Source organism: Ahaetulla prasina, chromosome 5 (assembly GCF_028640845.1).
Source record: "Ahaetulla prasina isolate Xishuangbanna chromosome 5, ASM2864084v1, whole genome shotgun sequence".
NCBI classification, from domain to species: Eukaryota; Metazoa; Chordata; class Lepidosauria; order Squamata; family Colubridae; genus Ahaetulla; species Ahaetulla prasina.
The window spans coordinates 80,913,703-80,931,014 of record NC_080543.1 but is presented as its reverse complement, the minus strand read 5'-3'; the positions used below and the strand labels follow the sequence as shown (position 1 = coordinate 80,931,014).

Below are 17,312 nucleotides of genomic sequence, written 5' to 3'. Positions count from 1 at the left end.
GTAGTGCAGATTCAGTAAATAGTCTGACAGTGTTGAGGGAATTATTTATTTAGCAGAGTGATGGCCTTCGGGAAAAAACTGTTCTTGTGTCTAGTTGTTCTGGTGTGCAGTGCTCTATAGCGTCGTTTTGAGGGTAGGAGTTGAAACAGTTTATGTCCAGGATGCGAGGGATCTGCAAATATTTTCACGGCCCTCTTCTTGATTCGTGCAGTATACAGGTCCTCAATGGAAGGCAAATTGGTAGCAATTATTTTTTCTGCAGTTCTAATTATCCTCTGAAGTCTGTGTTTTTCTTGTTGGGTTGCAGAACCGAACCAGACAGTTATAGAGGTGCAAATGACAGACTCAATAATTCCTCTGTAGAATTGGATCAGCAGCTCCTTGGGCAGTTTGAGCTTACTGAGTTGGCGCAGAAAGAACATTCTTTGTTGTCCTTTTTAATGATGTTTTGATGTTAGCTGTCCATTTGAGATCTTGCGATATGATAGAACCCAGAAATTTGAAGGTTTCTACTGTTGATACTGTGTTGTCAAGTATTGTGAGAGGTGGAAGTATGGAAGGGTTTTTCCTAAAGTCTACCACCATTTCTACGGTTTTGAGTGTGTTCAGTTCCAGATTGTTTTGGTTGCACCACAAGGCTAGTCGTTCGACCTCTTGTCTATATGCGGATTCGTCATTGTCTCGAATGAGACCAATCACTGTTGTGTCATCTGCGAACTTCAGTAGCTTAACAAATGGATCATTGGAGATGCAGTCATTGGTATACAGAGAGAAGAGAAGTGGGGAGAGCACACAGCCTTGGGGGGCCCCTGTGCTAATTGTACAGGTATTTGATGTGATCTTGCTTAGCTTCACCTGCTGCTTCCTGTTTGTTAGGAAGCTTGTGATCCACTTACAAGTCTGTTCCGGTACCTGTAGCTGGTTTAGCTTAGTTAGAAGAATGTCTGGAATGATGGTATTGAATGCTGAACTAAAGTCTACAAAAAGTACCCTTGCATAGGTCTTTGGAGACTCAAGATGTTGTAGGATGTAGTGCAGAGCCATATTAACAGCATCATCTGTTGATCTATTTGCTCGGTATGCAAATTGCAAGGGTCTAACAGCGGATCCGTGATGGTTTTCAGGTAGGAAAGCACTAGCCTTTCAAAGGTTTTCATGACTACAGATGTTAGAGCAACTGGTCTGTAGTCATTCAGTTCCTTGATGGTGGGCTTCTTCGGCACTGGGATGATGGTAGAGCGTTTGAAGCAAGAAGGAACATAGCACATCTCTAGTGATTTATTGAAAATATGGGTGAAGATGGGGCCAATTGGTCAGCACAGACTTTTAAGCAAGAAGGAGTTATCTTGTCTGGGCCTGGAGCTTTTCCTGGCTTTTGTCTGTGAAATAGGTCCTGCACTTCCTTTTCTGTGATCACTAGGGGTTGTGAACCCAATGAAATGGGGTCAGTTGTAGGAGGCTTGGCTGTTGTTGGTGTGTCTGAGATGGGGTTGTGGAGATAGGTGGGTGTAGTTTCCTTTCAAACCTGCAGTAAAACTCATTCAGGTCATCTGCCAGTTGTTGATTACCTTCAGCCTGGGAAGGAGGTTTGCCATAGCCGGTGATATTTTTAAGAGTTTTCCACATGTTTGCTGGTTCATTTGCTGAAAATTGATTCTTTAGCTTTTCAGAGTAGCTTCTTTTTGCTGCTCTTATCTCCCTTGTTAGTGCATTTCTGGCCTGATTGTACAGCATTTTATCACCTTTTCTGTAGGCTTCCTCTTTGGAATGTCGTAGCTGCTTAAGTTTAGGTGTAAACCAAGGTTTGTTGTTACTGTGTATTCGCAAGTTCCTTGTAGGTACACATAGGTCTTCACAGAAGCTGACATATGATGTTACAGTATCTGTGAGTTCATCCAGGTCTGCAGAGGTATCTTTAAAAATATTCCAATCAGTGCAGTCAAAACATGCCTGTAGCTTTAATTCTGATTCCTCCGTCCAGGTTTTCACTGATTTAATTATTGGTTTTATGGCTTTAAGTCTTTGCCTATAAGCAGGTACAAGGTGAATCATGCAATGATCAGAGTGTCCTACAGCTGCACGTGGTAAAGACCGATAGGCATCTTTTAGTGTTGTGTAGCAGTGGTCTAGAGTATTCTTGCCTCTGGTGGGACAATTGACATGCTGAAAGTATTTTGGTAGTTCTTTCCTTAAGTTTGCCTTGTTTAGATCTCCCAAAACAATGGCCAGTGAATAAGGGTGTTTGGCTTCAGCCTCCATGATTTGGTCAGCTAGAGTTCGTAATGCCTTGTTTACACAGGCTTGTGGTGGGACATAAACAGCAATTAGAAGAAATGAGGAAAATTCACGAGGCGAATAGTAAGGTTTGCAGTTGATAGTTAGAGTCTCTAAATTGTTGTATGGCTGATCTAGTCAAAAGAAGTAGTAAGGATGACATGATGGCAGTGTTCTAATATCAAAGGGACTGCCACAAAGAAAAGGGGGTCAACATATTCTCCAAAGCACCTGAAGGCAGGATAAGAAGCTATAGATGGAAACTAATCAAGAATCAACCTAGAACTAAGAAGAAATTTCCTGACAGTTAGAAAAAGTAATCAGTGGAATGATTTGCCTGCAGAAGTTGTGGAGTTCTTAAATACTGGAGGTATATAAGAAGAGATTGGACAACCCTTTCTCTGAAATGTTATAAGATTTCCTACTTAAGCAGGGAGTTGGACTCCAAAGTCCCTTCCAGTTCTGTTATTCTGTTAAAACCTGCTTGCATTATGAGTCATTCCCTATCTTTTTTCTACTTTATTCTCTTGAAACATCTTCTGAGACTTAGACTTAGAATAACTTTATTGTCACTTTGAATGTACACTAATTGGCACACATTAAAATGAAATTTTGTTGCATACAGCTCTCAAACCTCCAATATATACTACATAAACATGACAAAATTAATTAATTAATTAATACAAAATTATGCATATATCCACATACTCTGTTTCCCCCAAAATAAGACATCCCTTGATAATAAGCCCAATCAGGCTTTTAAGCACATGACAATAAGGCCAAGCCCTTATATCAGGGTTCAAAAAAATATAAGACAGGATCTTAATTTCGGGGGAAAACGGTATATTATATGACACAGAGAAACAACATAGTTTAGTTCGGATGTATACATGTACATAGAGAGAAAAACGAATCTTGCGAGTTTACCAGACAGATGGCATAGGGAACAAAGCACTTTGAGACATTTCTTGGAAATCTCACCAAGTATATTCATATTCTAGAACAGGGGTCCCCAACCTGTGGGCCACAGCCCATTACCAGACTGCAGGTTGCATGGTGCACAGCCACACTCATGTGAGCCTCATTGCAGGTGCCCACAGCCCCACTTGCACGAGCCTCATTGTGGTTGCCTGTGGCCCCATTTGCGCAAGCCTTGTTACAGGCATTAGCAGCCCCAATCACGTGAGCCTCATTGGAGGCCCTCATGTCCCCACTCGCGCAAATGTCACATGTGCTTGCCCATCCCACAAAATCACCCCTTCTTTCCCCCCTTCCCCTGCTCTAGGCTGCCAACCCAGAAAGATTTGGGAACTCTGTTCTAGAACGTATCACCATTTTGTTAATGGCTTTTTTATACGGGGACATAATCAAATTAGGAATGGAGAAATCATATGATATCAACAAGAATACCATTCAGAATGCGTAAGCCATAAGATACACATAAGAAAGGTTAAATGATTCTTAGAATGCTGCTGTTAAATGTGGAAAAGATAATTTGTAATTGCCCTTTTCTCAACACGATTGTACAATCTCTTTCAAACCCGACATCATTTGCAGTTCTTAACCTAATAATAAACCCAATGCGAATGTAATAACAAGACAGCAACACAATATGCTCTGTGCTAATCTCCATAATGCCCACCAGATGAGTTGTGATTAAAATTTCCAAAACATACCAAAAACAACCAGTTAAGGAAAACGTCTTTCTCAACTACAGAGTTTGTATCTTTTAAAATATGAACACTGTATACTAAAGAACAAGATAAACAGAATGATGGAATTGCCCAATTCAGAAAGCCTGCTCCTATTACAACAAAAATCCACACTATTTCTTTTTTCTTTTTCCTTTTCTTTTTTAATGAATTTTTATCTTTACATATCTCTATTACCTATTTAATAGATCTGTGACATTATTCATACAATTAGAATCAATATTCAATACATTATATACATTATATGCATTCTATTTCTAAACGTTCTATTCCTTCATGTACATTTCCATTCCTTATTTCTATTACCTATCCATTCATACCATTTCTCCCATACCACATAATATTTCGAGTCATCCTTTCCCTTTAGCTCTAGTGTGAGTTTATCCATTTCCGCACAATCAAATATTTTTTGAATTACTAATTCCTCTGGAGGTATACTATCTTTCTTCCAATACTGCACAAAAGCAATCCTTGCCGCTGTTAATATATATAACATCAAATATTTTATATTTCTATTATATTTCGCCCTAAATATCCCCAGGAAAAATAATTCCGGATTGAATTCTATTTGACATTTAATTAAATCCTGCAGCCATTCCTGTATCTTCATCCAATATCTTCGCTTCGGGGCAGGACCACCATGAGTGAAAGAAGGTACCTTGACCCTGCTTGCATTTCCAACATTTTGGATTTAAGTTTGGATACATCTTGGCCAGCCTTGCTGGCGCTAAATGCCAACGATAAAACATCTTATACTGGTTTTTTTTTTTTTTTTTGAATTTATATCCCGCCCTTCTCCGAAGACTCAGGGCGGCTTACATTGTGTAAGGCAATAGTCTCATCCTATTTGTATATTTATATACAAAGTCAACTTATTGCCCCCCAACAATCTGGGTCCTCATTTTACCTACCTTATAAAGGATGGAAGGCTGAGTCAACCTTGGGCCTGGTGGGACTCGAGCCTGCAGTAATTGTAATTGCAGGCAGCTGTGTGTTAATAACAGGCTGCATTAGCAGCCTGAGCCACTTCCCAGCCCTTATAAGCCACTGATTTAGTTATTGTATAATTTTTATTCCAGATTTCTTCCCAATCTTCTAATTCTATGTTATGTCCTACATTTCTGGCCCAGACAAAAAGGGGTTTTTCACCACCTCCTCTACCCTATCAAATTCTAGTAAATAATTAATAGTTTTCCCTCTGGATCTACCAACAGTTTATATAATTGTTGTGGTTCAATATGGAATCCATATTCTTCTGCATCCTTTTTATATCTAGATTGTAACTGTAGATATGGCCACCAGTCTATAAATATTCCCTGTTTGTTTAACTCTTGATTATTTTTGAGTTTCCCTTGATTGTCTAAAATTTTGTTATATCTGAGCATTTTGCCTACCTCTAGTGTATTGGGGTGGATCATTGCCTCCATAGTGGATAGTGTGCTGGATCTTCATATAGTGCTTTTTCTTTATGTCTTCCCATGTTTGTAACAATGCATCCCTTATTTATGTCTGTAGAACTATGAGTGTGCCTTATTTCCCTTGTCCCACAGAAAAGCATGCCACCCCTTTTGTAAATCATGCCCATCCAATGTTAAAATTCTTCTATTTTTTTAAGTTTATCCAATCTCTAATCCATACTAATATTGCTGCCTTATAGTTCCCACGTCGTGAGCTGTAAGCCATAATCATCAAAATTATGACAAATAAGGCATGAACTATCTTGCTTTGCATGTATCTCATATATTAGTTTCACCTTTTAAGTTGCATTACTGAAATAAATGAACTTTTGCACGATATTTTAATTTTTTGAGTTTCACCTGTATTTGTTTAAAAAAAGAAAAAGATTGTAGACTTTCGTTCTAAAAACACCCAACCAGAATTAAGACTCAAAAATAATTTTTAAGAATGTAATTCCAAATAACACAGCATTATTTTATTTTTTTTCTGCAAAAGCCAACCAAGCAAATTTTTAAAAATACCGAAGAATAAAAGTATTTCCAGGAACTGGCAGAGAGGAAAGTGCCTAATCTGACACTGACTTCAAATCAGTATAGCACACAAGCCAACTAAAACCCTTCAAAACAGACTAAAAGACCCAACAACTCCAGAAGAAAAAACAGGAGTCATCTGCAACAAACAATATAAGGACTAGAACAACCACTATGTAGGACAAACAGGCAGATAACTGGCAGAATGCATCCATGAACACCAACTAGTAGTCAGAAAACGATGAAAATTCTTTAATTTCACAATTTACAGACTGATGTAACCATAGTTTCAATTGGGAAAATGTGACCATCCTAGACCAAGCAAAGTCCAAAAATGCCAAGTATCAGGGTAATGATTTAAAAACTGACCAGCTGCTACAATGATGCACTGATGTAATGATGGGAATGAGACAGCAAGTTTTTTGGTTGTTATCCCTTTAAGAACCTGTATAATAAATAACAAGAGGTCCTGTTAGGGCATCTCTCTCTCGCTGTGTTCTTGCCTGCTGTAATTTACTGATTGTTTGACTTCTGCCTATAGTATGTGTATGTATTGTATATATTCTTTTGTAGATAAAAACCATTATTTATTACAAACCTCTGTTTGCTGTTATTGGTCCAAGGTTGTCTCATGAAATAAAGCTGTGTGCACTCTGACACCAAGGAATTTCTAAAAGCCTGGCACTCCGACAAGTCAGCTATCAATAGACATATAGGCATTAACAATATGTATATGTTTATGCAAAAGAAACCTGTCACCCAGCCAAAAAAGGAACAAAAAGACCCAAGCATCTCTCCTCCAGCAGTTAGCACCCAGATCAGCATAGATTAACTCTAAGGTTAACATCAGACCAACAATCAAGTAAACAACACCCCAATCAAGAAACTGCCAAAGAAACAGGGGTGAAATCTAAAAATTTTCCCTACCGGTTCTGTGGGCATGGCTTAATTGGTGGGTGTGGCTTGGTGGTCAGATGACTGGGTGGGTGTGGCCAATAACAATAAATAATAATAATAATAAACAAAGTATACAAAACAATAAGAGTTACAAAAACCAACTTTCACACTTTACACACACACAAAACACAACACAACACAACACAACTGATTCACACACAGTGTAAAAGCAGCTGCACTTCACTCAAAATGGGCCCTGCAACAAGCAGGAACCTCACACAGCCACAAAAAACTCAAAAACCAATTTCACACTATACATACACAACACAACACAACACATCTGACTCACACACACGCACAAAATGCCACATACAGCTTTGTGAGATTTTGTGTGTTTGTGTAGTTAGAGTGAAACACTACAGAAACACACCAAATCTCAGAAAGCGGCACAAATATTTTATTATTTTATTTTGTTTATATTTTTAGATAAAAGCAGGTAAATTTAAAACTTCCCTTTAAATTTAGACATAGCAATTTAAAGTTAATTGCTATGTCAAAAAAAACTCTTTTAAAAAAACCTAATTAACTATTTTTTAAAGTCCCCCCCAGTTACTTGCCCAAGGGACAAGGCAGGCAGATTGATTTGCTCACCGATGAGATGGATTGCAGGCAGGCAGATTCAGGTGCTAGCTGATGCAATTGATTGCAGCAGCTGAAGCAAAGCAAGGCAGAAGCAAGCCCGAAAGAAGCAGCAAGTAGGCAAGTGTGGACCGAGCGATTGGGTGGGCATGGGCGGGGGATGGGTGGGCAGGGATTTTTGCTACCGGTTCTCCGAACTACCCTCCCCCATCGCTACCTGATCAAGCAATCCAGTCTGAACCGGGAGCATTTCAGCCCTGCAAAGAAGCCAACAGGAAACAGCCCAACCAAATAATCTCTAAGACTACCCCCACCAACACTGATAGGCAAGCCAGCAGAATATAAAGTGACAGCAAACTGCACTCCTTACTAGCATTGACAATGTTACCTAGTTTGGGTAGAATAGAATATAATTTTTTATTGGCCAAGTGTGATTGGACACACAAGGAATTTATCATAGTGTATATGCTCACAGCGTACATAAAAGAAAAGATACGTTAATCAAGAATCATAAGGTACAACACTTAATGATACTCATAGGGTACAAATAAGCAATCAGGAAACAATATCATTATAAATCGTAAGGATACAAGCAACAAAGTTACAGTCATACAGTCATAAGTGGAAGGAGATGGGTGATGGGAATGATGAGAAGATTAATAGTAGTGCAGATTTAGTAATAGTTTGACACTGTTGAGGGAATTATTTGTTTAGCAGAGTGATGGTGTTTGGGAAAAAACTGTTCTTGTGTCTAGTTGTTCTGGTGTGCAGTGCTCTGTAGCGTCGTTTTGAGAGTAATGAAACATCTGCAAAAAAACAAGAGAGAGCACCAAGGACCCCTCATGTCAACCATGAACTACAAATGTTCTCCTTTATTAGCACTGACTTCAAAAGTTATCTTTACTATGGCAGACTTAATACAATATCAAATCCAAAGGAGCATCTCCCCTGTCCCTTGTAAATACAGCAATGAAAAAAAAAAAGGTATTTTTTTAAAACATAAAATCCTACTTTTTGAGATGTCATTTTCTATTACAATTTTCTTTTTTAAATTAAAAACAACTACACTCTTCTCTAGCAGTTTCGAAAGCATGTAAAAATGCAAGTAGAAAAAATAGGAACCACCTTTGGTGGGAAGGTAACAGCATTCTGTGCACCTTTGGCATTGAGTCATGCCGGCCACATGACCACGGAGATGTCTTTGGACAGCGCTGGCTCTTCGGCTTTGAAACGGAGATGAGCACCACCCCCTAGAGTCGGCAACGACTAGCACGTATGTGCGAGAGAAACCTTTACCTTTACCTTTACACTCTTCTCTGACTTAAAATTCAGAAAATAGGAATTAAAGGATATGCAAACCAATTACAGAAAAAAAGACTCATTTGCAATGGTACAAAACATAGTCTAATCATTTCCACAAATGTTAATATGTAAAGTTGAAAAATTAGGCCACCATACTACAACAATTCTGAGCAGAGGCCCTGCTGGCATACAAGGTGCTCTTGTACGGAATTCTACCTAGTGTGTACACTCATCTACTATTAGTCTTTTTTTTTAACCTTCCAACTGGCATATGCCTCATTCAGTGCCATTGTGTGATACATAATTTTATATTCTATAAAATAAATCCATTCTTAATATCCTGATTGACATTTGTTTAACCGATGTAAAATTCATGCTCCTTTTAGAGATTAGGTCATACCTTTAATGAAAGAATGACCTTTAAAATTGGACATCTACAATCAAACTAATAGGTAGTAAGAAAGCTGATGTTATTCTTCCTATTATGAAAGTTTTAATATTATGCTTCCTGGCAATAATCCACTAACAGACCGATTGGTTCTTATTTAAGAGACTCCTGCAAAAACACAGAATCCTTGTAAAATCATTTTATTAGTTCTCAAAATATTGCCGATGCACGTCTGAAGTATTGCAAACATTTTAGTTTATATTAGAAGATGGAATCATTTTTATTAGCATAAAAAATAGGTTTTACTGTTGCTAAGGAACAATGTTATAATAAAGAAGTTCTGAAATATTTTCAGAAGCATTGCACCGGCCAGTATGAAATGGCTCGGTTACTAAAGAATTACAACTACAACAAAGCAAACAAATGGATGCCAAGAGAATGGAGCAGTAGATGCCATTCATTCTCTCTCTTGAAAAAAGACAGGACAGACAGAAGGTGCAAAACAGCCTTACCATCATCAAGTGAAGAAGAATTACCCATGATAAAGGGATGTAAATGGGGAAAGCTTGAAGAAATATGAATGGAAAGAAAAAGAAAGGCACCACTGGAAATGTAGAGAAAAAGAAAAGAAAAAAGTGTGAGGAGAAAAGGAACAGATCTATACACATACTTAACAACAGGACTAACAGTGTTTTTTCCTCCCAAAGCTTTGCAGGTATGAATCATAGATAAAACAAAGAAAAAAGTCCCTTTGATACAACGTTCACATTAAAACAAATAATGCTTACAATCAAACCAAGACATCTTTCACTACTTCTGCTCTAATATAAATACTTGAAAGTCTGCACACCAAGAAAAAAATATTAAATAAATGCATTCTTTCGGGAGCTACAGTCGTGTGCACATGACAATGTCTATATTCATTTGACATTTAAATAAAACAATTCTATAAACAAATTAATCTCACATTTTTAGTTTGTGTACCACAGTGAAATAATATTGCAATACTATACACAGTGCAATACTATGCTTCATTTCCCTCTGTAAGAAATGAGCTGGTAAAATGAACATTTTGTTGTTTTACGATTGCTGAAGTTCAGGCTGCAATGGCTCATGGTATCACTGCCAAGTAAGTTACCAAGACGGTGGTGAGAACATTTCTCACGTCTCATATATTTCACCGTCATCTCCTTTGCCCTCCATCTGTCCTCAAATCTACTCTAACATTGCTCATAAATAATTTAATCTATTTTTATATTTCTTTTTTCCATTTTCAAGTGATTAAAAATTTTAAATATTTCCTCTAGCATCACAACAGATATATAATGCTTTCATTTTTATTATTCTGTACATAATTCTGTATCTCAAAGAAGGCTTTTATTTTCTTTTATTATTTCTAAATCTTACCAAAATATAAAAAGACTTTGAGCAACTTCATAGTATAAAAAGCAATATTAATATTTTAATTTTCTATCATTATTATTCTCATTTAGTACTCTGACCTTCACTTATGTTAACTAAATATTGCAATTGTAATTCTGATTCAAAGACAAGAAAATAATGTCACATATTAGTATTCTATGTTCTTCTCAGTCTAAACTAATGTTACAAATCTGTTGGACTTCATCAACAGCTAATATTTATAAGAAGCAAGTAATCTGGAGAATATCAATTCAAGGCTGCCTTATGGCTAATAAGAATAAATGAACCTAAAACTGCTATACTTCAGTATGTATTTAGCAAGCAAAAAGCAGAATATTAAATACATATTAAAATACATAATTCTTTTGTAATTTCATTTTTTGAAATCATTTTTTGTTAAAAAACTTGGCTTGTTATTTGAACAACGGCCTATTAAAAGCATATTAAAAATATTATCCCAAAATAAAGATTAATTTCTGCCCTATTTTAATTTTAACAGTATCAGCTTCTTGAAGAAATCATATCATAAAAGTAACACAGCATGCTACCAATGTTATGTAGTAATGCTTACAATTTAGAATACAAAGATTCTCCTCTTACAAAACCATGTCTTCTGGAGCCCAGTTGTTACAGAACTGAGTGATTGAAGCAGATGATACTAGAATATTTCCATATGAAAATGACACTTGGTTTGCTAACAGATATGTGATCACAGCAGAACACCTCACTTTCCAGCCTGAGTATACTATCTTTACAATTTAGAACACTTCTTAAGAACAGCAAATTTCTGAAAAATGTAGAAGTATTTAAATTTTCTCAAGCTAGGAAACGTGATTAAAATGCTTCACGAAGTCACCTTAATTCCAAAGTTAGTTATTACAGAGCTCTACTACTTCTTTTGAACTAATAACCATTAAAGATAAATTTTTAAAAACTCTAGTTTTTTAAATAACTTAAATAATAAAATAGCATCCAATTAAGCAAAAATTGCAAACATTTAGAATATTATGTACAACATTATTTGTTTCATCGAGATATAAAAGTATACAATGATTTTATAATAAATATGTCAACTGATTACAATTCAGAAGTACTTTTTTTATATAGCAACCTGATCATATATATGTAAATTTTACTTCAACTTACCAATATCATTGCTTCTTTCAGTGGATTCCTTTTCTAAGGTACTGGACAAAGAACAGCTCACCAAATCTACTTTTGGAATTTCATTCCTGCAGTTAGAAACAAGTGAGATGTTCATTTAAATGCTTCATTCCCACTTTTTAGCTTTGGTGAAAAAGCATTCCTCTATGCCATTCCAGTGCCACCACAAGCTGTCAGAGATATCCATCTCTCATAAAGCAGCACCCTACTTGGATTAACTTATCTTGTTTCTCCTTAACACCTGTCAAAAGAAATTATTTTAGACACACTAATATCCTAAATGATGTCTTAAATATTAGTTGTGCCTTGATACTGAAGATAACTTGTCCGTAATCTGAAAAATATTTTCAGCCTCTCTCAATCATATTAGATGAAGGAAAATTAATTCTGCAAACTCAACTGTAAAATATATGAGGTGCCCAGCTGCAACAAAACGGTTAAACACTCCCTAGGTCTGTTGCTAGAACCTTTAGCATGATTTGTATTGACATTAAGGGTTTGAATTACTAATACCTTTCTACTGACTGTCTGAAATGGGAGCTTTTTGTATTGTATAAATGGGTAGAATTATACAATTATAAGGGTTAGCTTTTCTATAGACACTAATATCTGGGGGTTTCAACTCAGAAACAGGTGGCTATATTTTTGAAAAGGAAAAGGATCATTCACATGTTATAAATTGTGCCATTTATTCCCAGACCAGACCGAACTGATGACTTTTTACTTCCCAAAATCACAAGCTCTTTAACAAAACATCCCATTTTTTGAACATTCATATTTATCTATAGTATGTGAATATTTTGATTATTATTATCATTATTCTTTCTTAAAATAGTTTAGACTCATTCTAGATTGTATGGTATGGAATGTTTATGTTTTCCTTCAAGTTAAAGATGCAGAATAGTCCAGTGCATCTTTTTCACTGGTAGATATAGTATTTATTTTCAGAACATGTCTTCTTTTGAAATGAATTATAGAATATAACATTTGAAAGGGAAGTTGGAGATCATGTAGTCCACTTCACTACCCCATCAGCCATGGTGGCACAGTGGTTAGAATGCAGTATTACAGACTAACTTTGCCCACAGCCAAGTGTTTGCTCCTGACCAGCCCAAGGTAGACTCAGCCTTCCATCCTTCTGAGGTTGATAAAATGAGGACCCAGATTGTTGCGGGCAAACATGCTGACATTTGTAAACAACTCAGAAAGTGTCGAAAAGCACTATGGCACAGTATATAAGTGCTATTGCTATAGGGGATTTAATATTGCAGCATTTTTAATGATCATCTGGCTTCTATTTAAACTCCTCTAGCATAGTCACCATCACCACCAGTCCTTGTAATGCAGCAGCTCTTACTGTTGTATTTACCCACACCCACCCCTCATGATTCAAAATGAAATTATTTAATCCCATTTCACCTTGTCTGGAATAATTCTGACCTGTCTTCCACATAATAGCCCTTCAGATACCAGAAGACAATTGTCATTTCCCCCTATGGTCTTAGCTTCCTAAACGAAACATATCCACTTTTTAATACATTTTTCCTTGCGGGACCCTTATCTCCTTGGCTGCAATTCTCCTTGGCTGCTATTCTTTGGCTGCTATTCTCTAGTCCAGTTCATCAGTTTTCATTCCTAAAATGTGATGATTAGAATTGGACTCAATAGTCTAGGTTTGGTCTATCCAATATAAAATAAAGAACAATGATTCAAAACCTCCTAGGCTATCCTGTTTGTTCAACACTTAGTTAACTGTATCTTCCAACATATTAAAAATGTCATTCCAATAAAACTAATCCTTTTCATACCTAAAAGAACAAGGGCTTTGTTCTTACATACTTACATAGTACTGACAAGAAAAAGAACAGTTTTTATCAATGATAATTGAATAACTATAAACATGACCTGACAATGTCAATTATTTCAGGCCTGACACTTTCCTTTTTGATAATTTAGCACTGATTTCATTTTTAAATATCAATATTACCAGTAATAATAGACATACCTAATGTTCATAGATGTAGACAGATCCTATTAGTTAAACACTGTAGGTAACTTCAGAAACATTCTGGCAAACAGTAGATATAGTGATCATTATGTCATCATCTCTATCAAACAGACCAAACTAATCAGAAGTTCCTTAGGAAAAAGGCTCATATCCCATAACCAGTCAGATTTGGTTATATTCTACATCCTGAAAAATTTTCAGCTATTTGGAGAAGTAGGTTTATTTCACATAAATACTCCTATAAATGGTTTTATAAGTACAATTTTTTTAAAAAAAAATCTTAATTACTACAAAAACTCAGCTAGTCTTATTTGACAATGGAAGATAATAATCATTATGAATCAAAATTATTTTATTTACATTATTTAAGTACTATGTTTGAGCTGGCAATCTTTTTAATAAGGATTATTAAAGGAATTTATATTGTATAAACTATAAAATTATTTTATTAATTAATTTTAACTGGTTTTTCTAAAGACAGGAATCTTGTAAGACCCCAAAAGGAACCAAAGCTTATTTGCTTGCTTGTTTGTTTATTAAATTTAACCACCTTGCCTCAACGTAACTCTATGCAACTCTATCACAAAAAGTCTAACTGGAAACAATAAGTAATACATCTAACTACGTTACATTACATTTTAATATTTTCTTATTGAATTATACATTTAATGTACTTAATGTAGTGCATAATACAGTATATCCTTGGTAGTCATTAAGGCTTTGGAAATGATGTTCAAATGCTGTAGTTAGAAATATCAGATTAATGCCAAAAATGATTTTTCCTGTAACGCTACTAGTGAGCAAATTGGATTTTCAAGAAGTAGGACAGAAAGAGTATAGATGCTTTTGAACTTGGTGCTGGAGTTGAATATAATACTGATAGCTAAGAAAACAAACAAAAAATCAATCCAGAATTTTCACAAAAGCTATAATAACCAATAAAAGCATAACAAAGTTGTATATTTTATAACTGTATTAAGATACTTTTTCTCAGCTCCAATCAACCAGTGTTTTTATTTTATTTATAGTTTAATGATCAAGCTCAAACTACCAAATTATGGATATATTTTGTGAAGACTCAGTACCCTTGAGAAGGCTATAATGCTGGGGAGCAAATGGATGGAAAGAAAAGAAAAGGATGACTGGCAGCAATGGATGAACTTAATAATATCAGTAATGAAATCTAAAATGCCAAGTTGGCAACAGATCATCCTGAATAAAATCTTATATAGTTATTAATGAGTTAATTAGAGAGAGCCAATTTAGTGTAGTGTTTAAGACATCAGGCTAGAAACTGGGAGACTGTGAGTTCTAGTATCAGCTTAGGAACAAAGCTAGCTACGTGACTTTGGGCCAGTCACTCTTTCAAAGCTCTAGGAAGTAAGCAATGGCAAAACTATTTCTGAAAAGCCTTACCAAGAAAACTTCAGGGACTAGTCCAGGCAGTCACCAGGAGATAATTCTGATTTGGGCATCAGAAAAATAAAAAAGGTTGATATCAACATGACAACAGATAATCATTGTAGTTAGAAACAAATTATTAGCTCAAATACCTTGTTTGAATCAGAGGCACAACTGGTCTTTCTGGTCTTCTTGGTGGCAATGTACCAGGTCTGTTCAAAGAGTTTGTTTTTGGTGGTCGAGGTTTCTTGGGTGGTATAGCAGGAACAGAAGGCTTCTGTAAATCTAACGCTTTTTGCTCTCTCTCTGGTCTTTCTTCAAATCAATTTTCCATCCAAAAGAATAAAGACATTTTTAAGCTAAAGGATCATATGCAATAGCTACAATAGTCAACAACAAAAAAACCCAAAACCCTAGCAATTGATTTACTGTCACAGCAAATATATTATAGCTAGCTGCCTAGAGTCACTGAGAGTTGGGCAGCATACAAGTTTAATAAATTATTGTTCATCATACAGTTGGATATGTAGAATGGATTTGGCATTTTTATCCATCTATTGAGTCCGTCCTGAGGAACTGGGATAGCAGATGTTATTTGATGGTATTAAAGGTATTGTTGCAGGATGTAAGCTCTTCCAAGTAAAGCTGTCTTTTGCAATTGATTAATGGTGATTTTGTCAATGTTGATGGTGGTCAAATGATGCTCTAGATGTTTTAAGATTTATCAAAGGCATATATCATTATTGGTATTATCTTTGCTTTCTTTTGCAACAATAATAATAATAATAATAATTAATTATTATTATTTTTATATTATTATTATTATATTATTATTAATTTATATTTATGTAATAATCTCTATTTGCAGATCTTTGTGTTTTGTGATTTTCTCCAATTCTTTCTCCTCTGTTCTGATTTCTTCAGTCTGCTACGTACACTATCCAGACATATTTGTCTTTATTAAATTATTAGTATATTTTTATTAACCAAATTGGATTTTTCATTTATAAGTTTAAAAAAACAGAATTAATTTTCTGATGCTAAAATTTTTCAAAGTTTTTATTTTCAACAATAATAAATGTGAATCTTAATAACTTGCTACTGTTGCTTAATTTAAGAATATTATAAAAGAATTCTTAAAATGTAACTGAAATGTATAAGTAGTTTGAATCCATTTTTCTTATATTCTAAAATATATAATTATCTAATATTTGAACCACAATTTAATGACTGGATGAATTTAATGGGGGGGGCGGTGTGTCAGCCTGCCCCAGATCAGTGTTTGAGAAAATAAAAACCCAACTTCATCATGTTGAAGAATTTGGTAATTTATATCATACAAGTCTGGATGCAGTGGAAGCAAAGCTGGAACTGGAAGTAAATCAAAACCCCAGAGTCATATTCTCTCCTGAACCCTCCCCCTACTAGAGGTCATACAGTAATAGTCCAATGTCTTCTTTCTCCTCAGCCACGTGTAGTTTCACTTCCGATATTCTCCCTCTGTCAATCTTCTGAATGGAATGTGGAATCAGCAGCTGCCGTTTCTTTCACGCGCCAACACAATTCAAACCTCTGGTTTTGAAAATGGCATTTCCCCTCTCCCCCACATACAATGTCAGCCGATGCTGGGAACAGTGAAAACCTCCCCCCCTTCTCCATAAAGCATGTAAGACAATCAGTAGAGCAAACTTTTAACAAGGTAATAAAATAGTCAGATAATCTAGTAGGAGAAATACACTAAATTAAAGTGGAGGCTGACACGGTGGTTTGGAAGGAAGGCAGGCAGGGATGAAATCTAAAAATTTTCCCTACCGGTTCTGTGGGCGTGGCTTAATTGGTGGGCGTGGCTTGGTGGTCAGATGACTGGGTGGGCGTGGCCAATAACAATAAATAATAAAAATAATAAACAGAGTATAAAAAACAATAAAAGGTATCAAAAACCAACTTTCACACTTTACATACACACAACACAACACAACACAACTGACTCATACACAACGTAAAAGCAGCTGCACTTCACACTTCACACAGCCACAAAAAAGCTCAAAAACCAACTTTCACACTTTACACACACACAACTCACACACACACACAAAATGCCACATACAGCTTTCTGA

General features: G+C 35.7%; 1 protein-coding gene across 6 annotated transcripts in view; it reads right to left on the bottom strand.

Annotated features, from left to right (window-relative positions):
* The window catches only part of SH3KBP1 (SH3 domain containing kinase binding protein 1), a 264,182-nt gene that overhangs the window by 17,052 nt on the left and 229,818 nt on the right, over positions 1 to 17,312 (bottom strand). For all 6 annotated transcript variants that reach the window (XM_058185828.1, XM_058185832.1, XM_058185829.1 and 3 more), the window contains 2 exons: positions 15,348 to 15,510; positions 11,769 to 11,854 (listed from right to left, as the gene is read on the bottom strand). In XM_058185828.1, coding sequence (XP_058041811.1) covers positions 11,769 to 11,854; positions 15,348 to 15,510 — 249 coding nt within the window. The remainder of the gene's footprint in view (positions 1 to 11,768; positions 11,855 to 15,347; positions 15,511 to 17,312) is intronic.